Genomic DNA, 26,803 nt, shown 5'->3' with positions numbered 1-26,803 from the left:
TGATTATTTTTACATAGTTGTTTTTTTAACACTTTTGGCTAATTGTGATGAAGGGGATGAATGCATGGACATCCGTAAGATATTTTCAGGTAGAGGCAAGACATGTATTTTTTCTGTCAAATGAGGTACATATTCCTCTGTAATTGTGTTGTCCCCTCAAAAAACATTGCTATAGTTTGAAGTTAGCATGTGCTTGCAATGCCCATTCAATTATTGACATATATTACTTTGGCTGAAATTATATTTTGTGTGTGTTGGTTGACTTTCATTTTCCAGGATATGCATGCCCCCTTTTGAACACCCCTTCTGGACGTTTATGGATGGAGAAGGATGAAGGGACAATCACAAACACATATGGATGACGAAAAACAAAACACTACAGAGATTATAGAAGTTGTGAGTTCAGGCACCAGAGCCTCGTTACCCTGCAATAATGCAGTTCAGAGTGTACTTGATGGAAAAGAGGTTAACATTTTAGTGCCTTAAGGATGGGCCACCCCCTTATATCCTGTTGGCAAATTTGTAGGCTCAGTACTACTATTCAGTACAGTAACTGTGATACTGCAAGTTGTGCACTGTGAAGTACCCTCCTCACAATTAAACTGAATTACAAGTCTTTGATCCTGCTTGAAATAATACTTTATTACATTGCCTACTTTTGCTTCACACATACACCTTAAACACACTGAATTGGTCCAATAAAAAGTCAATCTTTACATGTGTCAGGAAGGGTGGGGGTTGAGCAGTGCAGATCCATTAATCCCCATGGTAATTGGCATCATTAATATCAAGCCAAAAAAACCCAAAGCTTATTATTTTTATTGTTAATATGAAAATAAAGTTCAGTTAGTAATTACTTGAACAGATAACTAAGTAAAAATAAATAAATTAAAAAATGGAGTGTAATAAAACACTCAACTAAAGAATAAATGCTTTTACAATTTTAAAAATTTCAAAACTTAAATTTTTATGTGAAAGATCGCTACGCATTTCAGTACAATAACTGGATGAAATGTAAAATAATAATAAATACAATTGTGCTGGATATAATAATTTGACATAATAATATAGTGACAGGATATAATAAAATTAATAATAGTAACAATAATAATAATAATCATAAACATGATAATTATAATTATTGTTATTATTTGTACTATTCAAGGCTATCTAAATGCCTTGACCCTTCCTACAGAAATTTCTGGAGACTCTCGTGAACCTTTACAGTGGCACCACAATCATCCACTTGTTGACACTGATGGTCATTACAGCACCTGCACATGTTTCATTTGAAAATATTTTATATCATCAATTCCTATAAAGCATATCCTTTAATTTATCTTTAGACTGGTATAATATTCGTCAAACTGACAGAGAGATTGTTCCATTGTCATGTTTGGGAAATAAATTGAACTGAAAAAGAAATTGGTTAGAGAAATAACTAAATACACATATGTTTAATTTTTTGCAGGTGAGCTTGAACAATGTTAAATACACAGCAATTCTGAAAGGACTTCACAATGCAATAGCCTTGGATTATCATTACGAACTTGACCTAATATTTTGGTCAGATGTGTCACTTGATATCATTAAAAGAGCAACTTTGAATGGAACACAAACAGAAGGTAAGATTTACTTTTTGTACAACGAATTAATCGCATTTAGGCAAAATCAAATGCATTTACACTGAATTAAATATAACTGATGATAGCATAGATTTTAGTGATTTGGGGTAGATAAGAAATTTGCTTCATATTTTAATGTCTAACCAGAAATTATTCCTATTTATAAACTATTTTCCTCTCCATAACTCAGTAATGTTATTCTTTGAATCAACTGAATTCAAGTTATAAATTATGCTTTGGTGAATCATTCCTTTACCTTACAATCTTTACCTCTTACTATACTCAAAATTTACTAATATTAGAAGTAACAGGTGCGGCAGTGAAACGGGCGATTTGGCAACCCCCTAATAGCAAGTTACGTAAGGAATGAGATAACGGGAGTGGTGTCATCTTGTGTCTAGTCTAGGTTTGTTGTCCAGATGACACCACTCCCGTTATCTCATTCCTTACGTAACTTGCTATTTCCAGGGTTGCCAAATCGCCCGTTTCACTGCCGCACCTGTTATATAGAGAGAATATTATTGTTTCCTAGGTATTCATAATTTTTTATTATTTCCATTATATTTAAAGATTTCATCACCATTTAGCAGCACTAGAAATCCAAACCCCAAATTACATAAGGAATAAGCAATGTGTTTGATTTCATAAATTAGACAATGTTTTAATAATACTTATGATACTACTCTAGGTTAAAGAAAAACAAACCTGCAGTAAATGCTGAAATGCTGGTGCTCTTTGATAGATGGTTGCATGTTTTACTTGAATTGAAAAAAAAACAAAAACAAGTGAACACAATAAAATATTTAAATTTCCTAATTACTAACTAATTGTTCCTTTCTTTTAGATGTAATTCGTTGGGGTTTAGAGAGCCCAGGAGGTGTAGCCCTTGATTGGGTTCATAACCTGTTGTTTTGGACTGATTCTGGAACACGGAGAGTCGAGGTTGCTACACTTGACGGAAGTCGTAGAACTGCAGTGGCAGCCGATGATTTGGATAAACCTCGTGCAATAGCTGTCCACCCAGGAGAAGCACTGGTGTTCTGGACAGATTGGGGTAAGGGCATTTGCACAATATATTACCCACACTGTATTATTCTTTTTAAAATGTTCAACATGCAATAATCCACTTCTATATTAGCAAAACTGGAGCTTGAGACTGAACAAACCAAGTGCATTCATTGCTACATGTTACTAGATCATAATGCAATTATATGAATGGGATTTTTCTTCAGCAAATTTACTACCATTTTTATTTTCAAATCCAGATAGTAATATTTATTTATCCATCATCCAATGTCTCTGCATATTTTCATTCTTTTGATTTCTTTTATATTGATTATGCAAATATGATTATCAAGATATACTATTCTGTCAAAAAAGTACTGACAATTTGTAATTTAAAAGGACCACGCTAATGATTTTTTAAAAATCTTTTTTTTCCGTAAGTTGGTAGCACTGTACTTAATTACTATACCAAACTTGAGCGCGATCTGTCAACCAGTTTGTTTACAGCAGCTGGTTGAATCAGTCCACTTCAGTAGTGCATCACGATTTTTACAATGAACGAAATTATTGAACAAAGAGTTTGCCTTAAATTTTGTGTTACGAACGGAATTTCGTGTGCTGACTTGCTAAAAATGTTAGAAAATACTTATGGTGAATCAGTTTTATCAAAAACACGAGCTTACGAGTGGTACAAAGCGTTCAAGGAGGGCCGAGAGATCGTCGAATACGTGCCTCATTCTGGACGACCTTCGACCTCTTCAACCAATGAAAACATCGAAAAAGTGAAGGAAATTTTGCTCGATAATCGCCATTCCAGCTTAAAAGAGATAGCTAGTGACCTTAACATCTCTCACAAGTTTGTTCGTTTGATTTTGGTGGATATATTGGGCATGAGACGCGTCGCCGCACGGCTTGTTCCAAAAGAGCTGAATTTTCTTCAAAAACAGTACCGTGAGCAGGTCTCTTTAGACATGCTGGATCGTGCAATTCTGATCCCACATTCATGGAACACATCATAACTGGTGACGAGACATGTGTCTAAGAGTTTGACATGCAAACAAGTCAACAGTCATCAGAATGGAGGACAAAAGACGATCTGAAACCGAAAAAGCATGTCAAAGTCGCTCAAAAGTCAAGGTGATGCTCATTGTTTTCTTCGATATTCATGGTTTGGTGGAGCACGAATTCGTTTCAGAGGGACAGACAGTCAATAAAGAATACTATTTGACTGTATTGAAGCGTTTGCATGAGAAAATCCATCAGAAACGGCCAGATTTGTGGAAGAACAATTGTGGATTTTACGCGACGATAATGCGCCATCGCGTAAAGCAACAGTTGTGAACGAATTTAAGGCCAAAAACACAATAAATACCATCGATCAACCACCGTATTCACCAGAACTAGCCCCGTGTGATTATTTTATGCCATCGAAACTAAAATTGACGCTCCGGGGTACCCGTTTTGACTCGATTGAAGCCATAAAGCAAAATTCGTGGAAGGAGCTGAAGGCCATACCGGAAAGCGCCTATAAAAAGTGTTTTGAAGACTAGAAAAAATGCTGGCATATGTGGGTTGCATCAAATGAGGCCTACTTTGAAGGCGACAAAATAAATATTGATGAATAAATTAAAATTGTGCGTTTTATTTAACAATTCCTGGTACTTTTTTGACAGATGTACAGGGTGTCATTTTAATGGTACCCATGGACCACAGAAAGGTATAGAGGACATTAAAACAAACAATTTCTTTCAGTAACATTTTTCTCGTTGGTGCGTCATTTCAGCGCTACAGTTGTTCAAGAAAGCCTGTTTTGCCACCGGAATGCTGGCAACCTAACACAACATTTGATTGCGTTTGAGATGTCATTTCCTGTCGTGAAGCAATGCGTGCCAGGGTTGCCAGGAACACACATATTTTGTGAGAAATGGCATTGCTACAATCAGCCACATTTTTTACCATAAAACAAAGCGAGGAAACACATTCTGCAACCCAACAGGAAGTGAGCCAATGATAAGAAGAATGGTAGAAATACAATGTATTGAAAAGGAAGTGGCAATATCGAATTTTGTCTCAGCCTACATGTTAAATACTTAAAAATCTTGTTGCCCAGTTGGCATCACAGTTTAGTCTATCCACTTCGTCCTTCTGATACTGGTTGTCTGTGACAATGGTAAGTAACACATAATGTAATGTATATTTAAGGCATTATGTGGCAAGGGACAAAAATGGTTGAAAAGAAAGGGATATAAGTAGTAGTGAAACAAGCTCTCCGAGGACTGGGTTTATCTATGCACCGGATACAATGTAATCGTTTCAACTGTGAACATGGCAGTATATTCCCTGCTGATTCATGATTAGGTTGTTACTGTGGTTGTACCTGTTTTAGCCTTATGTAACAAAGTGAACATCGGATACTTCCGTTATCAGCACCACAATACTACAACTACAACACATGTAATTATCAGAACAAATGGATATACAAACCTGTAGATATCAACCTTACAATGAGATTTGCAAATATTTGACATGTAGCTGGGCATAAATAGCCATATGTAAACTGTAAGTCTAATAAAATTTGTTGATGATGAATATACATATTTGACGTGTAGGCTATTCATATTTCATATTTAGTGCTTGTGGGACTTACTCACGTTTAATATGTTAGTATACAATAAAATGTAGATACATAAAGGTACTTACGTTAGTGAGTATTGATTTTAACAAAAACTATGTTTCAGGATTCCACTGATCCCTTCATCAGGTTAAGAGACAAAATCTGATATTGTCACTTCATTTTGAATAAGTTGTTTTTCTACCATTTTTCGTATCGTTGGATCACTTCCACCTTCCCCTGAGATTACTCTTGGTCTTCTGGCTGGTAGGCTATGTTACCCTACATGTTTGGTCTATTGGACGCGTTCCTGTCTTCGATTCTCAGCTCATAATGTGGTTGGCAGTTTGTCATTTTCCCCAAAATTTGTGTGTTCCTTGCAACACTGCCATGCACTGTATCACTGCAGGAAATGACGTCACAGATGCGATCAAATGTTGTGTTGGGTTGCCAGCTTTCAGGCAGCAAAATTGGCTTACTTAAATGGCTGTAGCACCAAAACGACGCACCAATGAGAAAAATGTTACTGAGAAAAGTTGTTTGTTTTGATGCACTCTATACGTAGTCCGTGGATGCCATTAAAATGACACCCTATATATAGACATTATCTGGATGTTTGGATCCTTCAGACTACTTGTTGCTTTCAAAGCAGGCACTGGATAATTTTATATCCAGATACCAGATTTGTTGGCTTTATTACACTTTACTACAAAAGAGTCAAAGGAATACCTTGAAAGTCTGACAAAAATTACAGGACAGACCAGTGGCGTACGCAAGGGGGGGGTTACGGGGTTTAAACCCCCCCCTTGAGCTTTTGAAATATTATGAAAAATGCTGTGGAAAAAATAAAAATGACCAATTTATCACTGTCAAGGACCTGCGACAGTACTACTACTACTACTACTACTACTAATAATAATAATAATAATATAATTTGAATTATTATTCCCATGCAGCACGGAGAAAAGGACAGCATTCCAAACACGCGTCTTTAAGAGTGAATGCCTTGAAAATAAACACGAATTCTTGAAAATAATGTATAAGGGCAACTATGATTTTAAAGAGAAAAAAGTTGTTTTGTATCTCTGCTGCAACAATGTTCAATGATCATTTATTTTTTGTGTGAACAATGAGCATTAACTAAAGAAAGTTCTTGGTTCGTTGAAAGCGGCTAATGTATAGACAAAGGCTAGGCCGACAAGAATAACTCAGTCACCAGTCCACCTTCCCGCGGCACGTTTGAATTTCTGAAATCAAACGACAATAAGCTTTATTATTGTAAAATGTTTTGTTGGTAATAACAGTGAGACAATCCAGATGTGAATTATCGGGGATATTTATGCGGCGACAAAGCCGGAAAAATTACAACCAATTCCGGGAATCGAATCCAGATCTTCTGCATGGTTGTCAGATGCCCTACTGACCAGACCCCCGCAGCTTCTTGGATGTGTTCCGTACTTTGATTATTTCAATTTATTTTAATATATTTTCTTGTTTTTATGGATTTTCTTCACACTTAAAATGTCTCATCTCGTTAAGTAGACAATTATTTCGTAAGAAAGAAAAAATGCTCTAGAATTTGTTAAAAATCGAATTACTAGAAATTAATTTCGTTTTACTGCTTTCATACATACTATATTTCTGTAGATCTCTACTACTTAATAGTAGTAGTGGTATTAGTAGTATTATTAGTAGTAATTCAACTAATTAATTAATTATAAGTATTATTAATTAATTATGAGTATTATTATTTAATTAAAGTATAATAAAACAATGGTAATGTGAATTTGGAGAAAGTTTTAGATATAATTCCCCCCCTTGATGAAATCCTGTGTACGCTACTGGGACAGACTGTAAACAGCTGAAATTTACATGAGGTATCAACTATTATTTACAAAATGACCTCAAGGGTGCAACATTGACCATGTGAGCTTCACAACACCATTCTTGTAATTTTCAAGATGGCGCCTCCTGCATACACATGCATCAGCAAAGAGGACTGTTTTTTTGCTCTTTGGAAGCCTATAACTTAGACATCCTATGGCAAATGAAAAGTCGATGTCTCTATGCGTGCTTATCATGCCACCAAGTTTACAAATGGAGGAGGAAGTTCGACAGTGTCCTCAGTCCACACTCAGATGGGTGGAAAGACCTTCATGGTGGCTCAAAAGTGACTGCACACCCAGCTGGAAATTTTTCCATTTGGTTCAAATAGCAAATATGAGTTTTTATACACACTATCAGAACTGATTGGTCTATCGGAACCGATTGGTTAGTCGGAACGATTGGTCAATTGTAATGAATTGGTTTCTATTGGAAAGTATTTTATTGTTTTCAATAAATTGCTTATGAAAAATTCTTATCTATACATCTGTACATGCGATGGAGAAATCATATAAAACAACTAAAATAAATCTCTGGTAAAGCATTTGGAATTTGTAACTTAGAAAAACTTTCACATACAAAACTTTTCAAATATATGAACGTTTTTAACTCTGTAGCTTCATTGTGTTTAACACACTTATAGAATATCGAAAAACATGCTGCTTCAGTCATAAATTGACATGTTGTTAAACATTAGGTTAAACAAAGAGTCTGACCCACACTTGAAAAGGTGATGAACAAACAAAACACCGTCGAGATCGACTTAGTTGATCGAAAGATTCCTCATTTTTCCAATTGCATTACATACACACAAGATTTACCATGGACATTCCATTTTGCAAGAAAACAAGAACTAAAATGAACATTTATTCCAACTACTAGCTGCTTTAAGGTTGAGTTTGTTCTTAAGAAATAATTCTTCTTAGGTATTTATTTGATATAAATCTGACTTCAGTAGTATGTATTAGAATTCAGAAGAAATTCAGATCAAATGTGTTGTTTTTCCAAAGAACTTCTAAATTACAGGAAATGTGGTGTCAAGAATTAAACTACCTATGCTTTGAGTCAATAAATGAATTTATAACATATTGATTCTACAATATATACAAACTTACAATTGGATACAATTCACCAATTAGAAATTATCTTGATTTTCCAATTAGTTTCAGTTGAGTTTCTGATTGAAACCAATACATTCACATAGCTGTATTAGGCATCTGATAGAATCTGATTCATTCCATTTGAAACCAATTCAATCCAATTGAAATTTCAATTGGAACCAATAGAAAATTCCAGGTATCTATAGATTCCAAATATTCTTCTTCTTCTTGAGGCACTAACTCAGACATGATAATACTTGTATATGTGGATCAGCAATGGATCTATGATAAATGCAGTAAACTTGTGCACCTCTACATACAGAAATCTACTAGATAAGAAACAGAAAACATATTAGGGTTTTAATTTGACTGTCCCTTGTAATGAGTTGATTACAAGCATAATTTGCTTCTGTAAGACAAAGGCCTCCCTGATAGTGCAGTGGTAGCACCATCACCTTGTAATCAAAGGGTCCCAGGTTCGATACTCAGTGGAGGTGCATAGTGGTTCGGATCCCACTTTAAACTTTTGGTCCAGTCCCAATTAGCCTTAATGTGCATAAAGTGGACTTAAAACACCAACTCAATCTATCATTCAAGGTTCTGTCAGACAATACATATTCATAGACATAACTGACCCTTATTTTTTCTTAACTTTCTTGAAACAAAGTTCATGGAGGTCTACTACAGTTCTACTACAGATTTTCTCTCCTCCACAGAATATATGTATTTTCACACGCAATATTGTACCTGATTGCTAAATTGAATGATAAGTTTATTTTGTGTTATATTTGTATCTGAATGCACTCCTTTCTTTTTCTTCTTTTTTCAGGACCAAATCCAAAAATTGAAATGTGTGAAATGGACGGAAGCAATCGGATGAGCATTGTTACAGAGTCCGTGTTCTGGCCAAATGGCTTAACAGTAGATTACACCGTAAATAGGCTATACTGGGCCGATGCCAAGCATCATGTTATTGAATCAGCAAATTTTGATGGCACAGGGAGAAAGAAGGTATAGTTTTGCCATTAATTGATACAATTTTTGATTAATATTCCTATTTTGGTTATTTTTTCTTTGTTTTGTACCCCTTGGGTTAATCACGAGGATGAATGATGAACTGATAAAATGGGTATTTGACAAAAAAATGATACATCCATGCCTGGCCAGGGTTCATATCTGGAACCTCTTGACTTCGCAGCACGTGATGATCATTCTGTCATGGAGGCTGGCTAATTTATACATCTTGGCCAGTAGGATGTACAGGGAGATGAAAAATGCAAAAGAGAAGAGGAGGTAATGATGCTGGTTTGAGAATGGCAGTACAATATTATTTCTCCATATTTTTCCATGATTTTTTAATTAATGATATTAATGTAACTTAACCCATGGAGTAACAGCCTATGAGGGACAGTGCCTACCTATCAACTGCCGGCCTCACACCCACATGCCTCAGCAGAGGTGGGCAATCATCCATCCAATTATGGGGTGACATGTGGTCAGCACGACGAACCCCAAGTCATTGTTGTAGGTTTTCTATGATTGGGGTATGCTACTCATTCGAAGCTCCCCAATTTCCTCACAATGGTGGGTGGCCACCACTCTCATACACTGGCGAAAATTCAGAAGAAAAGTTGTTGTACTCCCCCCTCCCCACCTAGGAGACTCAAGTCAGCACTCATCCCATAGCCCAAGCCTAAAGCCTAACACCTTTGACTGCGCGGCCACGATGTGGGACTAATGATATTAATTTAGACTAATAAAAGTCACATGTTCTTAAAATAGCAGTATATTTTCTTTGTGGAAATGTTTTGGCACCTTTCATGCTGTCTTTTCAAGCTATGTACATAATCTGAGTTTTTATTACTTTCAAGTGAGATATTTGGTTTGCATAATTGACTGTTGTACTATATACGGTTAGAGGAGAGCTATTGTCAATTCCTATACACGATGTAGGTAACTGAAAATATATTATATATACACATAGATATATGGATCACTTCAGTGGTCAACCTCATTGGGTGCTGGCCTTGCAATCATGACACCAACCATCTTGAGTTCAAGGTCATGGGCATGGGTGCATCAATTTTATCCAAACATTATTCATCCTCATTGTTGCAATTATCCAAATCTGACAGAAAAGCAATGTAAAATAAGGAAAATACAAATTTAAGATAAAAAAGCAGATGAATAAAGTAATGCAGGCAGTTTGTGTTGTGAGATCTGTATACTATTGGTGATCTCAGTTAAAAGTACAGTATGATATTTATGGCAACAAAAGTCTCGAAACCCAGGGAAGGCTATGGATGGACTTTTGTCTGGACATTCCCCTTCCCTCTTCCCAACATGTGTTTGTATCAAGTGATGATCTCACAGTATACTGATAAAATAGTTTGCTTGTCAATTTCTCTGTCTTCTAGTTCTCAGATGACGTGTGCTTGAACAACAAATAGAAAACACAGAAAAGGAAATATACCACATCATGTTTGATACACGTAACTACATCCATGTGCACATGTACTATGGTTCCATGTCATACTTTTGAAGTAATCTGCAGCATGATTGGTCTTGCATTCATACGATTTTTCTGTGTTTCAGATTATTAGCAAAGGTCTTCCACATCCATTTGCACTCACGCTATTTGAAGATGCAATATATTGGACTGATTGGCACACTAAAAGCATTTCAACAGCAAACAAAGTTACAGGCACTGGTTTCAAGACCATTCATTCAGGACTCCACTTTCCTATGGACATTCACAGGTATGCAATTAGTAAACATTTTTTTGTTAATACACGAGTACGTAAAGAAGCTGAACTTGTGTAAATGTTCAGTCTGATGATCTATTGAACTGTGTGCTAACAAACAGTCAACTTGTCAGTGACATATTCTGAAAATTTGACCTGGTTTAACACAACGATTCTTATTTATTGTATGTATTTATTATATATTAATTAGATATAATAGAAATAGAACACCAACAAAACAAATATTAAAAAAAAAATAGAAGTCCACCAACTTCAAATTTTGTGGCAATTTCTATGCATATGAAAAAAAAATGGTTTACCTGTAGTAAATCAGATAACATGGGAGAATATGCCACTGTAACTTGTGGGAAATACAGGGTTAGTCAAAATTATGTTAACATTAAATGGGACAAACCAATCCATTAGTGTTAACATAATTTTGACTAACTATTTGTTAATGCTGTGGCGATGATTACAGTGCACTTTTCAGAAAGTTTATTCAGAATTAAAATCAGATTTCTTCTTAATTTCAGTAAATATAGCTTTCCATACAGAAGGATTTCCTTCTAACTGATCTAAATAATGCAATAGCTTGTTCTGTTGAATTAGTTCCCTCAATTGCAGGGAGGTGGCATTAGTGTTCACTTCTCCAATGTTGTCCAATAGCAACAAGAAGTAGCAGCATATAGCAGAAATGGACATTATAAATTTATAGAGAGATCTAAGTTGAGGAGATTATGGGGAGACCAGAGGCTGGCTTGGTAGATCAGGTGTAGCATTGGAATGGAATGCTGAGGTTCTAGGTTTGATCCCTGGATGAGCCACAATTTTCAGTATTTTTTCAATGTTGAATGTAATTTTTATCTTAATATTAGTGTTTTTTATAATACCTCTTGTGGTAATGTTAACAATTTCAATAAACATACTTGTCATTTCTTATTAAAATTCAAATTTAATTCTTAACTTTGAGTTGCAGAAGTATGACTCAGTACAACTGAATTTTGAAACCTATCCCAGTTTAACCTCCTTGTACAATAATGCGATCCAAAGATCCTTTGTTCATGGATTTAAATTCAAACTTAATTTTTAAAATACCTCATAAAAGCTTATGTGGTATTGGTTTAAAAAGCTTACTGTGGTATGATTCGTTTTCTTTCAGTTACCATCCTCAGAGGCAACCCAAGTATCGCAATCACTGTGGGCACAATGAAGGCGGCTGCTCACATATGTGTCTTCCAAATCGTTTGTCATATAAGTGCGTGTGCCCCATGGGCCTTAATCTACTCCCTGATGGGTATGTATTATTTTAGCACTCACATTTAAGAGTGTAAGGCAAAGGTAAAGTTCCCCGTGCATGTAGCACCGTACAGTGGAGGCACATTTAGGAGATGTGGGGGGGGGTTTGGACCCCACATATTCTCAATCTCGGCCATTTTGGAGGTGATGTGATCAGCGCCATGCTCTGGATGCCTTTATTCCTCAGGGTTACCCCCAGGTACCCACTGATTTGAGGCTGGGTGAGCCCATGTGGGGACAAGGTGGGAAAAATTCTGACCTTAAACCGCCCACACCAGGAATCGAACATGGGTCTCCCGCATGACAGTCGGACACTCTACCAACTAGACCACCACTCCATAAGAGTGTAGAAACTAGTTTCATAAAATTCAACATGTGAATATTCATATGTTACAAGCCCAGTAATTTCATAAGGAAGGGCTATGACTGTAAATGTGTGCTGTCAGTGGTATTCACAAAGGGAGTCCTGCCCCCTTTACAATAGTCATGTAGTCACGAGAATACCACTGTGTTATGGCTTCTTTTTCATAGTCAGTGGTGGATTTATTTTTTTTACAATTTTTCCATATACCTGATGTTATTTTGTTTATAAACCTGGGGCAGAAAAGGGAGCCTAACCTCCACTCACCTGGATATGCAGGATGTTGAAATATTATGTTACTCATAATATGAGAAAGTTTGTCAGAATTATAATTTACATATTCAAAGTATTCATTCATGTTTTGGAGAATGAAAGATGCTGTAGCAAATTAATATACTAAAAGAAAGTACTCGCTTACCAATGACATTTCTTTTACATGTGTGTGCTATTAAATTCAGTGGCCACTGCAACATACTCTTGGGTGCATAACTTTAATATATGTTATTTTCATGGAACTCAAGTAACCACAACAATTTGGCCAACTGCAGTTTTTACATGGGAAAGGTTGGGTTTTACTTTCTTGGCAAATTGAAGTTAGTCTTACATTGGGCCAATGGTTGTTGTGATAAATAAGTGACTTGTAACAATGTTTCTTTTCGAATATGTCAGTCGCAGTACACACTGGAAATATATATATTTTTTAATGATAGTAGAAGCTATTCTTAACTTGTAGTCCTTTGTCAGCCACCATGGATGAAAGATGTGTTGGGAATTGCTTATTGTTTTGTCTGTTTAGCTGTAGCAGAACAAGATCATTCTTGTGAAGGTAGTTAAACAATGTTATGTGCAGACTAAATTCCATGAAAGGTGGAAAACTAAGTACACTCTAGAAAGGTTTTTGTGCTACCACTTGAAGATACATTCAAAACAAAGATACCACATGAATGAGAAAGTGCTGTGTATTTTATTTTATTTTTCACAAATAATTTGTACTGTAGTTTATATTTGGCCTCACAATAAATTATATATATATATATATATATATAATCAGAACACAAACCTATCCATACTTTAGTTTTCACTATGTTGGCCCAATGTAAAACTACATGTTGGCCCAATGTAAAAACCACGTGTTGGGCCAATGTTGGAATCTGGCTAAAATTACTGTTGCCCAATGGTATGCTCTTACATTTGACCAACCATTTTAAGTACGGTGTTGGGCCAACCACTTTTGGTTACTTGGGAAATGTGCAAAGAAAATAACTGACCTAGCAACTGTAACACAACAAGCTTGTAATTAGCACTATGTGAAGCAGTAACAAAATTTTGCATCATTACTTACACTTGACAGTATTTCACAAAGTTCAATTTGCATCCTTACTTCACAGGAAAACATGCGAGTCCACCCCGGAAACACTTCTTTTGTTTGCTCGAAGCAAAGACCTGCGACTAATGCAGCTAAACAGGCCAGGGCATGTTGACATGGTGATCCCTGTTGATGGTGTGATGTCTGCTGTGGCACTGGGATGGGACAGCGAGAATGACACCATCTTTTGGACCGATGTTGAAGCTGACACCATCAGCAGAGCAACTCTAAATGGGAGCAACCAACAAGTTATTGTAAGCTCTAATTTAGGTACGTAGTCATGGAGTTTTAATTAAATTAATCTCATGTCCAGATGTAGTTTGATTGTATTTTATGAGTATTTTTCTCATTCTTTTTTCCACATTTTCTTCATACAATATGCTAATGTGACACATAAGTCTGTTAATCCTTTTTGGGTTCTTTCATTTTTCTTTTATATATTTTCATAATCATCTCCGATATCTGGATGAAAAAATGGCTGATTTCTCTCTATCACGCAGTTAATCCAAAACTTTTAATCATTGTTCAGGGGGTGATTCAACATAATTTGTAATTCATCCTTCACAAACTGATTTATCAAAATATGTAATTCATCATTCAGGGTCTGATTCAGTACAATATGTAGTTCATACTTTCAGATCTGATTCAATACAATATGTAGTTCATCCTTCAGGATCAGTTTCAATGCAATATCGAACTGGCTTATCACAATATGTAATTTGTCCTTCAGGAACTGATTGAACACAATACTGTATATAGTTCTTCTGTCAAGATCTGATTCAATGGAATATATAATTCATTCTTCAGGAATTGATTTTAATACAATATGTAATTCATCTTTGAGGAACTGATTCAACACAATATGTAGTTCATCCTTTAGGATCTGATTCCATGCATTATGGAATTGATTGATCACAATATTATAATTCATCTTTGTGAAACTGATTCAACACAATATGTAGTTCATCCTTCAGGATCTGATTCCATGCATTATGGAACCGATTGATCACAATATGTAATTCATCCTTGAGGAACTGATTAAATACAATATGTAGTTCATCCTTCAGGACCTAATTCAATGCAATATGGAACCAATTTATCAAAATATGTAATTCATCTTTGAGGAACTGATTCAATAAAATATGTATTCCCTCCTTCAGGAACTTATTAAACACAATATGTAGCTTTTCCTTCAAAAACTGATTGAACACAATATTGTAAGGGCAAGTATGGCTCAGCCGAGAGAACCAAAGTTATACTCACGAAGTTCTTAGCCACCAGCAAGCTATGTCAGATAAATCATTTCTTACTAGTGAGGTGGTGGCTGTTGGTTCCAGATGGAAAAGTCCAGGAATTCTACAAGGAGTGTGACAGAAGAGGGGTCATTGAAGGGTCGTGACAGAAGGAGCTGCAAGTTGAGAATTGGGTAGTCAGTTAGTCTTTTCCCATACATTGAGGTAGTCAGGAGTGGAGCATTGAATGGGGTGAGTTTGACTTAGGTCTTGGTTAGTACTTGCATGGCCAGACATCGTCCATCTTCGGAAGGTTCGTTCCAGTGGCAGCAATAGGAATTTTGTAAATAAATGGCCTGTGAAACAAGGAAAGTGTTGCCAGTCATTTGGTTGTTTGGATCCCCCTTACATCTCCAAGGTTTAGTAGAATGTCAATACATTGAAGAGAAACCTTAACAACAGTTAGCTTTTCCTCGAGGAACTGATTCAACATAAAATGTAGGTTCATCATATTGGTTCCTCCTTTCACTTCCATTGGATTTGATAATGCAATCAAGAAGTTCGTGAAATATCACCACTTGTAATATGTAAGAATGCGCCATTTATAATAATTAGAGCCTGGATTTTAGGCAATATACCTATTCGTTTCCGACGCTGGTAGACAAAAATTGAACACAAAAGTACACCGATGCGAAGGTTCTTAACATTCTGAACAATACTTTATATTGCCTTTTTTTTGCCTATTTCACCTTACGCTGCCTTTTTCAAACATTTTTGCCTTTTTTGTTTCCTTTGTTATTCCAACAAGGCAATATGTTGCCTTGTTTTGCCTATTTCACCTTATGTTGCCTTTGTCAAACATTTTTGCCTTTTTTGTCATTCCTCCAAGGCATTTTTTAAAATTATATTACTCTTCTTCTATTTGATTTCATTTTTCAATAACCCTTGTTATTCAAATTATTATTTGTAAATACATTTTTAAAGATTTAAGAAGAATTTAAGTCCTTCTCTTCAATTTTTAATGCCTCTTCTTCAATTTTCACTGCCTCTTTCTGAAACTTGACTGCCTTTTTTTTCGACATACACTGCCATTTTTTCAATGTTTCGTTTCCTTTTTCCCTGCCATTTTTTATACTTTTCAGTGCCTGAACATCCGGGCTCTAATAATAATACCTAATGACTAATACATCTTTATAATCTTAACATATTTATTTTCCTTTCTAATTTAGAATCTCCTGCTGGCCTAGCAGTTGACTGGGTGACAAATAAATTATACTGGACCGATGCTGGCACTAATAGAATAGAGGTGTCAAACCTTGATGGAACCATGAGGTCATTGCTCATATGGGAGGGACTGGACAAGCCAAGGGATATTGTAGTCGACCCTGTTGGTAAGTTCTAAATGCAGGTAACTTTCTTGCATGTATTGGAAATTTACAAATTGAATGAACACTAAAGCATTCTTCTTAAAACTTTGCATAATCACTGTTATATAGTACAAAACAATACACTGAAACTTATTTTGAAAGTGTCCTTTATTCTTTTTGCGATATAAGTTTCCTGGTAGTTTCTCAAGCAAACACTACCTAGATATATGAAACCTTTTGTAGCTACTAATTACACTCTGTCTCGGGAATCTGTGGAGCAAGGCCACTCACAGTGGTAGAGAAGGGGAGAAAGTGAATGAGTGGAGGAAGGCAGTGTGCACTGCTGCAAACTGCTGGTAGCTGCAGCCAAATTTTCCCCCTCCATGCAATATGTCCTGTCCTCTTGCATGGTCATTGGTCCAGCTTTCTCAAGTCACTACTTCTGCTTGCCTCCAGAGATTTCCAGAACAGAGTTTAGGCATTCAGTTGTTTTCCCAGGTCCAGATTTAAGGTGGCTTTGGGAGGGGCTTGAAACCCCAGGCCTCCATCTGCAAGGTGCATACACAGATGAAAATTTCCTTCATAAAAGACCACAAAAATGGAAAAAAATTAGATTTTTCAAATGTGGTAAAAATGTAGCAAACTGTCTAACATAATTTGAATTTGTATATAAAATTTTGGGTGTGTCAGCACTTAGGTTATTTTGCACCCATCACGTTATACAGGGTCCAGCCCCTTGCCATAACTAAAATTTAGCCCGCATCACACGGAACTGGATTTCCAGTAGGTATGCCCTATTTGGCACTGGACTGGCTACCAATTTGCTAGTTTTTACCTCACACGATACTTATCAGCATACTTGTCGATAGACTTTTGTTCCCATACGAGGAAAGTTGTAATGGCGGCCGCGTGAGATGTGATCAATGTATCACTTCACATTTTTAAAAGCCGATAACTATTGACCCGAGAGGAATAACGTTTCGTATAAAACGTTATTAGGTACAAAACATTGGCGCTGCTTAAATACATACTTTACAACGTTTACGGTACATGTATGGAAGAATATTTTAGTTGTTTCAAATGTAAACACCATGCACTCAGCATAGATGGTGTAACTCAACGTGCCTTTCATGCTGTATATGTTATACATTGCTAGAGTAACACTCAGAAACCACAGACAAGAGCTCTCCTTTGCACACTCACAGATTATCTTCACATGGCATAACTTTGCTCTGATTGGCTGTTCCACAGAATCCAGTCGAGGAAAGCAAGTAGCAATTAGAACATGTCCTATTCCTCCAAACCAGTCAAGAAGTCAGCCAGGCAGCCATGATTGCTACCTAGAAAGTTAGTTCAGCGCCAGCTAGGGCATTCCTACTAGAAATCCAGTTCCGTGTGATAGGGGCTTAACATAACTGTAATGTTGTGTAACTAAAATATTAAAATATTCTGACTTCGGTTAAAAGCTGAGGCTGCAAAGGGGCACTCAGCACACATAAGGACAAAAAACAGGACAATACACAGAATTATACTGGCCATAGGGCCAGATGCCAGAGCCTCGTGAGTCTTCAAACTGTAGTCCAGGGTGTACTACGTGGAAGTGAGGTTGACAATTGGGTGTACTAATGGAAGATCACCCCTTACACCCCCATCTGACATAACATGGACTAACGCTATATACAAAGCTAACAACCCAGGCCTGTTAGCCCTTTGCATATATAAATACAGACCTGGGGTTTCCTTCAAGCTTTGTCAGTGAGAACTACTTTTTTCACCTTTCTGTGCAAGGGTGCCTGTAAAAGGGTGGGGGCAGGCACTTGCCTTTCATGAGATATCTGGAAAGAAATAATTCAAATTTTGAAATTGTATAGTGCTAGTCTTGAACGTATCACAAGTTCGGCATCTTTGACAGAACCCCAGAGGAAGCTGACCGGACCCGTATCTGGTTTCGAGCCACCACCTGTTTTTCGGCAAAGCGCTGTTGTCACTTTTGCCTGCAGTATTTAGACATCCATTCATTCACTGTGACGTTTTACTCCCAAGGTCTTTATATTGCATAAAAAAATAGAAAAAACACAATAACACAACCTAGCAAAGATAGAGAACCGCAACCTCTCATTTAGAAATCTCTAAAGAAACTGAATTAGCAACATCTCATTTAGTCCACGTGGACTTGACGAGAGCTGTCATTTCTTGGACGGACACTATTGGTGGGAATGGTTTCAGGGGACGATTTATTGCACTCCACATGGACCTGACATGTGGCTGTTAGGGGAAAAATTGATCTTTCAGAACTTTCTTTGAAGTAAAGTGAGGTTGCTTTCGGGACGACAACTTTAACATCCCCTCATGAATGAGGGGTGCCGTAAAAGAGCAGATTACGTGCCTATGCAATTATTCTAATGATGGTGATGCTCTATGACAATTCTGTTAACTGTGGGAAAGGATCAGCCCACATTTCCCCCACTTTAAGCACTGCTGCTTCCCCAGAGAAAAATCCTGCAGGTGTTTCTGTACCTTTCTGTACTTGTTATGCCTTCTCTCTCATCTCTTTTGGCAAAAATGAAGTGCTCTGTAATTGATGTGATAATGGAAGGTTACTCAGAAAACTTAACAACATGCCCCTTTATAAACTTTACCAGTTCTGTCCATGCAAATGTGCTTCATTTCTCCCACTCTTCTCTGTCGATGCCCCTTCTCTCATTTAATTGTATGCACACCCTTAATTTGTATCCATATTTTAATAGCTTTCTTCGGTTTTCTCTTGGATGTGTCTAAGTTTTATAATTCTTTCACTAATACAGTGGAACCTCAATTTAATATTTTTCAGAGGACGAAGATGAGAAACTTAAAATGCAGGAAAATGTAAAATCTTGGAAAATTTTATAACATTTTTTGGTTCAAGAAGATTTGATGAAAAATGAAAAATAATGTAAAATCGGGTTTCCACTGTTTATAGGTGAGGCTGGGAGAAGTATGTTTGATGTATTTTTGATATTTACAATAGAGATATTTTACGAAAAGAGACTTAACATCTTTCAAAACACTGCAGTTGATGAAAGGTAATAGTAATTTTTAGAGTTTGATTGATTGATTGAGTTGGTGTTTTAAGTCTACTTTATGCACAGTAAGGCTAATCGGGACTGGACCTACAGTTTAAAGTGCGATCTGAACCACTGTGTGCCTCCACTGGGTAGTAATTTTTAGAGCTGACTCGATACAACTTTAATCCAATATAATACTAATACTCTTAACAATTATTACTGATGCCAATACTTAGAAATTTCAAAAAAATAAGTAGATGTTCAGAATATTTATAAATTTTATGGTTGGAACAGATTAATCGGTACTCAATCGGTATTGGCCATAATTACCGATAATTGAACCGATCCAATATATGTATACATATCTTATAGTTTAGTGCAATATTCTGCCATTTTGCTGTAATTTTTATGAATAATCTCCATACCATACTTTTGTGAAAACAAAATGTCTAAATATGCAGCTTCCATTGCATTGCAGTTACTTTGTAATGTACATTTGTTGAGGAGGTTAATGAAACATTCAGGTTCTTCAAGGGCCATTTGGAATTTTATATCAGATCGGTAGAATATCGGTATCTGCAAATTGTATAGCCGTATCAGCCAAAATTTCATATCGGTTCATCTAAAATAAATTTTATAGTGTAATTTTTAATCTGAACTATATCATGTCAATATACCAGAGTTTTGCTTTTAAATATTTATAATTTTACATAATTATTTAACACTTTAACTGCCGCGTACATCAAATTGATAAACAGGTTGCATCAGATTGACATGCATCTTGCAGATGGCATATATATTTCCATACACTGCTGTTTTGAAGACAAATGTGTGAATGAGTTTCCATGGTCTCCTGGAAAGGCTTTGCAGTCTTGGTTTCTGAGTTTTCTTACAGATGGTGTGGGAGTCAAGTTTTAAAAGCAACTAAAAATTTATCATACAGACCCATTGCATAATAATTAAACACACCATCAAAATAGCTCCAGCCTCCCACAAGAAAATGCAAGATTCAGCCTGACAGTTAAAGTGTTAGTCGCAATGTTTTTCTCTTAATAATGCTGTTGCCAAAATAATGAAAATTATGCATTTTGCGGTAGCGCAGTGGTAGCGTCATTTCCTTGTAATCAACGGGTCCCCGGTTCAATACCCGGTGGAGGCACATAGTGGTTCGGATCCCACTATAAACTGTAGATCCAGTCTCAATTAGCTTCACTGTGCATAAAGTGGACTTAAAACACCAAATCAATAAATCAATCAGGATATTTAGACTCTGCAAAAATATCGAGCACCATTTTTGTGAAACATGTGAGATTCCCAAACTAGAAATTTATCGACCAGTATCGATGATTGATTTCCAACCAATGCTTTCTCATACCAATATTCCTATATCATTATATTGGCATCGACTTAGCTCTGGTAATTTTTTTCTTTCTTCTTGTTACAGCAGGAAATTAAACTACTTTTATTTCCCCCCCTCAGGTGGTTACATGTACTGGAGCGACTGGGGAGCCATCCCCAAGATAGAGAGAGCAGGAATGGACGGTTCGCAGAGAATGGATCTCATCAAGCATAACCTTACATGGCCTAATGGTTTGGCCATTGACCATGAAGGAGGAAGACTTTATTGGGCTGACGGTGGCACGAAGACAATTGAATATGCTTCTCTTGAAGGGAAAGGCAGAACAACGTTAATAGGTATGTTCATGTAAGGAATAGAAAACACGACGAGACATTAATATACATGAAAGAAGTACTAACTTCATCCACAAATCTGATTAGTTTTTCTTCTAAAAATTTTACTTCAGTGGCCAGCATCCATCTTGCAACTTGTTACTTCACCTCTTGAGAGCCTTCCAGTTTCCATAATTTTTCCAAGGGCTGCTAGGGGTGCTGTCATAACTCAGCATACATATAGATACACAGTGCTTTTCATGATCAAGTTGCCCATGGAGCAGTGGTTAGCATGCCGGGCATTGAGAGCACATCTGCTGGTAACTCGATGCAATATCCATGTAACTGGAACCGCTAGCTATGAAATGAAATCTTGTACAATTACATGACAGTTACAATTAAAATGAGCATGTACCTTGTTTCGAGAGGTGTTGCAAATATTGTCCTCCTGCATACACACATTTTACATTTTTTTTAGGAATTTTTCACTAACATGTATCAGTTTCTCTTTGTGATGTTTCTTTCAGGTCTTCTAATGTATAGCTTCAGGTTTAAAAGCTGTGCAGCTCGCCATACAGACGTCATGGAAATGTCTGTTTCTTGTGCTGCAAGGTGCTGGAGAGATTTTTGATTAGTATGTTCCAGTCATGCTTCAACGTTGTCTAGTTTCTTCTCAGTAAGCACACGTCATTTAAACCTTCGCTTCTTATCAAGAACAGACCCTGTTTCCCTAAATTTGTTCACAAGTTTTCGAACACTGCCTCTGTGTGGAACATGAACATCTGGGAATTCTGCTGCAAAATGCCTTCTGACTTCCCTTCAAGATTGATTGATTGATTTAGTTTATTTTACTTTGCGTTTTGTGCCTCTTGGCTAATTTGCGAAGATGGGGATGAGTGATGAAATTATAAAATTGATGAATGGACATTCACAGACAACCAAACCTGAGCAGGATTCGAATACGGGACCCTTGGCAGCGCAGTGTGATGTGCTAACAACTCGGCCACAGGGTCCGGCTTCCCTTCAAGACTTTTGTAATGAACTAAGAGTCGTACACAAAAAATTGTTGTTTCTAATTTTAGGGATAGCATGGCATTATTAGACTGCAGAAAAGCACCAGTAATGCATAAACTAAAACAAATCAATCTAAAGCACGTGAACACATTAACACTTCACAAACATGTGCAAACTGGTCACCAGCTATCTGTATACTGAAGCACTGATGCATCCAGTGCCAAGGTCAGCATAAAACTGCGGGTCTAAATGCCAGAAGTTGTGCTCTCACTGCCCGGCATGCTAGCCTTCGCTCCATAGGCGACTTGACTGTGAAAAGCACTGTAGATTACGTGCTGAGGAAAAATACAAGAAGAAATTTCTGTGATTACAGAATATGTATCAAAGAATGACAAAACTTTTATCCAAACTATTTGCCTAATAGAGTTATTATTCCTTGCTGTACAATGTTATGAATGTGTGTAATTGTAAATTATTTCCCTTAAAATAGTGATGACACCAGACGGGAGGCAGACATCCTCCCAAGTCCAACAGTCAGCTCTCTTACCCACACCAGGCAAGTAAAACTTGGTGATTAAATGAATTTTTACAACAAATATGTAGCCTTTTCATGTGATGAAGTGTCTACTGGTAAAAAAGGAGATTGTCAATTTCAGCTATCCTCAGGGAAACTAGTTATCTCACTAGGATTTTCAGACTGAAATGACAAATGACAAGTGGCATGTGTAATGTGAGTTTCACATAAAAGTGACAAGCAACATAGCCACAAACTACACACACCAGAATAGGCAATTTTCCCTCCAGTCTGTAAAGAGATCATTCACTGTTTTATGCAGAACCAACACACTGAGGTGACACAATTCATGCCATTGAGAAAACAGTCCACTTTGTGTGGATAGTAATCATGTCACTCTGGTACGAAAGATTGTGTGCATTTCTGGAAGTTCACTTCAGAAGTGACATATGTTGCTTGTCATTTGTCACTCTGGTTTGAAAACACACCTACGGGTACATGTATTTGATATTTTCAAACCTCTACAAACTTATGTATTCTCTTCCTTGTAAATAAAGCCAAGCTAAAGAAAAATATTACATTGGAAAATACTTTCAGGTGTACCAACCTCAGAAAGGAAAAAAATAAAATATAAAAAGCCCATTCAGATTTGACTGGCCCCACAAAATATTCTCACCTGTGTCACTGTCCACTAATGTATTTTGCTGCCACTGGTACTTCTCTAAGATGCCTCTAGAACCTTTGTCTGTCTCGGCAATGACTTTTAAAAACAATCTTTCAAAACAAAACTTCTTTGATTTTGTAAAGCCACTGTGATATCCCAAACTCCTGTGACTTGCTTTTGTTTTTGTCTAAGATACATACAGTATGTAACATTGTTATTCGTACACATAGAATTTCCGAGGAAAAAGTGTCATATCTACTAGTAAATATAATCATTTTCATATGTACCTGGAAATTAATGTTAATGAAGGTTTCACCAACAAATGTCAATAAAAATGTATGTTCAAAGTGTATAAACAGAGCATATAATTTGTGTGAAAAGAGAAAAACACGCTGTTTCATGCAACATTGTTATTCGTACAGGCAAGAGTTTCAATCTTCCTCGCATACAGCGCCACCGCTATTCGGGCGATTTCGTGCAGTTTGCAACTTCGTAACAAGTTTGAACATGCAGGCGCGCTCCCCGTCAAGTGGAATGCTGGCGTAGGTATTATTGTAGGCCTATCGTCTATCTATCAGCGTGTTCGAAATGGGCAAGATAAAGGGACTTAGATCCGATCTGAAGGATGTTATTATAAATTTGGCCCTTAGAGGTTATTCGTTAAGAAAAATTGGACAAATCACAAATCACACTCCACAGTTCAATACATAGTAAACAGATGTAGAGAGGAAGGTTCAACACAGAATGTGCCGAGAAAACCAAAAGCAAGACGGTTTAAAAAACGTGATGAACACTTTATTTTAGAAAGAGTGCGAGAAAAACCCCTACTAAGTGTTCCTCAGTTACAACCGTTAGTAGAAAATGTTGCTGGCAAGATGACGTCCGATCAAACTGTCCGACGTGCCTTGTGGAAGCAGGATATCATGGCAGAATACCACGAAAGAGGTCGTATGTAAATAAGGTGAATCGCAGGAATAGACTTTCATTCGCGAAAGAGCACATCCGCATGGACCAGGAATTTTGGGATAGTGGCATATGGTCAGACGAGTCCAAGATTAATATATACGGGTCAGATGGGATAAATAGGGTCTGGAGAAAATCAAATATAGACAATGATCACATTAGCAGTTCCAACAGTTAAACACGGTGGTGGGTCATTAATGATTGGGGGCTGTATGTCGTCCAAAGGTGTTGATACCATCCAGTTTATTGATGGTATCATGGATGCATATGTATATTTGGACATATTGAAGAACAACGTAAAGCAGAGTGCCCAAAAAATGGACATGTCGTCTATCTACAGTATCCAACAAGACAATGACAGTGAGCATAAAGTGCGAGTTGACATGAATTGGCTAATACGGAATGTGCCCAAACTACTACAAACACCAGCTCAAAGTCCAGACTTAAATCCCATTGAGCATTTATGGTCAATTTTGAAGAGGCGAGTCCATAAAGCAGGCGTCAAGTCCAAACAAGAGTTGAAAACTGTTGTGCAAGCCGAGTGGAATAAAATAAGCTCTGAAACATGTCGGAAACTGGTTAATTCTGTGAAGAACAGGTGTCAAGCAGTAATTAAAGCCAAAGGATACGCATCAAAGTATTAGAACTGTCAATCAATTTGCTCTGAATATACTTTTTTCTTTTATATTATAAAGTGTACGAATAGAAAAGTTGTAAAAAAATGGCATGTTTCTCTTTAAGTTTCATTTCATTTATTATTGTCATTGGTTATACAGAATTTGGGTAAGATTTTATGTTCGTAATGATATTAGTTATTGAATTGTAAAGAAAGAATTTAAAAAGAGTGTATTTCCTTTCAGATATTAAAGCATTTTCTTTGAAAATCCGTGTGTACGAATAAGAATGTTACATACTGTATCTGTGATACAACATAGGCTTACAGTGCCACAAATCTATTACAGATTTCTAGAAAACAGTGAAAAGAGTCCATGTAAAGATTCCCTTGAATGCTCTAGAAAGATTTGTAAACATGTGTCATTTTTTAAGAATTTGGAATATCATGGCAGTCTCTTGTAAATGTCTACTGAGACAGGCAAAAGATATAGCACTTTTTAACAACTGCACTAGAAATCACTTCAAGGCATGTTATAGCAACCTTGTAATGAAATACAATTGTAATGAACAATTGTTGATTGAATCAATGTGGACAAATAAAAGTTGTCATTGCTAAAATACTTTTTTTCTTCAATTCAGGAGCTGAATTACCACATCCATTTGGCTTAGCAGTGTTTGAGGATAAAATTATCTGGACAGACTGGGATACAGCTAGCATTCATGTTGCTGATAAGTCAACAGGAAATAAAAGATCTGTTTTAAGGTAAGCAGGATATTCTATAATGCCAGTTTATGCCAGACTGTGATCTTACCTGGATAAATACTGAATTATTTTATCTGTCTTCACTCCTATTTTCTTCTATACTCTTTATCCATCTCTGCCTCACTTCTCTATTTACGATATGTTTCTTTATTCCTCCTTCTCCCTCTCTTGTTCTCTGTTTCTATTCTTTCTCCTTCTCTCCTCCTTCTCCCCCTCTTATTTCATTCCCCTCATTCTCTCTCTTAGTCTCTCTCTTCTTGACTTCTCTTCTCTTTCCCTTCTAGTCCTGATTGACCTATCTGAGCATAAAGTAGACAAAGATAAATTTGGTAACACTTCGATCTAGTGAAAACTGATTTCTTCATTTTTACAGAAGAAACTACTTACGGAAATCAGTTTCTATAGCATTATCGAAGTTCGTCAATGTATTTTCTTTCATTGTGTAATCTTTTTTAGCGCGAATTCATGTTTCTAGAAAAATGAATTTTTAACTATGTTTGCCTAATCTAACGGAACCTAACCTAACCTTACCGTGAATGGTTTTTGGGGCTATGCGTGAATGGTGTTGGAGGCTATGCATGAATGGTGTTTGGGGCTATGTGTGAATGGTGTTTGGGGCTATGCGTGAATGATTTGTGGGGCTATCCATGAATGGTTTGTGGGCCTATCCGTGAATGGTTTTTGGGGCTATCTGCTATTATTTTTGTGAAAAAAGCATAATTCCACCCTAAAGAATGTTCCGCAATGCAGAATACGTAAGTTGGAATGTTAAAAAGAACGAAATAAATGAGTTATAGGTGTTTTCACGAGATCGAAGTAGTACCATAAATTTTTCTGAACTTTTGTTGCTCTTTGATGTCTTGGTTTACACTTGAATTATACGAGGGACAGTCAAATGAAAACCTTAATTTGTTTTTTATCTTGTAGATTCCTGCATGTAAAGTTGCACAAGTTTACTGCATTT

General features: G+C 36.6%; 1 protein-coding gene across 2 annotated transcripts in view; it reads left to right on the top strand.

Annotated features, from left to right (window-relative positions):
- Positions 1–26,803, top strand: part of Lrp4 (LDL receptor related protein 4) — a 411,647-nt gene that overhangs the window by 353,666 nt on the left and 31,178 nt on the right. For both annotated transcript variants that reach the window (XM_083134187.1, XM_083134186.1), the window contains exons 10-18: positions 1,472–1,625; positions 2,470–2,679; positions 9,055–9,236; positions 10,821–10,984; positions 12,129–12,263; positions 14,015–14,262; positions 16,454–16,615; positions 21,115–21,330; positions 25,716–25,839. In XM_083134187.1, the coding sequence (XP_082990313.1) occupies positions 1,472–1,625; positions 2,470–2,679; positions 9,055–9,236; positions 10,821–10,984; positions 12,129–12,263; positions 14,015–14,262; positions 16,454–16,615; positions 21,115–21,330; positions 25,716–25,839 (1,595 nt within the window). The remainder of the gene's footprint in view (positions 1–1,471; positions 1,626–2,469; positions 2,680–9,054; positions 9,237–10,820; positions 10,985–12,128; positions 12,264–14,014; positions 14,263–16,453; positions 16,616–21,114; positions 21,331–25,715; positions 25,840–26,803) is intronic.

This window comes from Lepisma saccharinum, chromosome 13 (assembly GCF_977018435.1).
Source record: "Lepisma saccharinum chromosome 13, izLepSacc3.1, whole genome shotgun sequence".
Classification (NCBI taxonomy): domain Eukaryota; kingdom Metazoa; phylum Arthropoda; class Insecta; order Zygentoma; family Lepismatidae; genus Lepisma; species Lepisma saccharinum.
The sequence above is the reverse complement of the archived record's forward strand: the minus strand, read 5'-3'. Positions and strand labels throughout refer to the sequence as shown.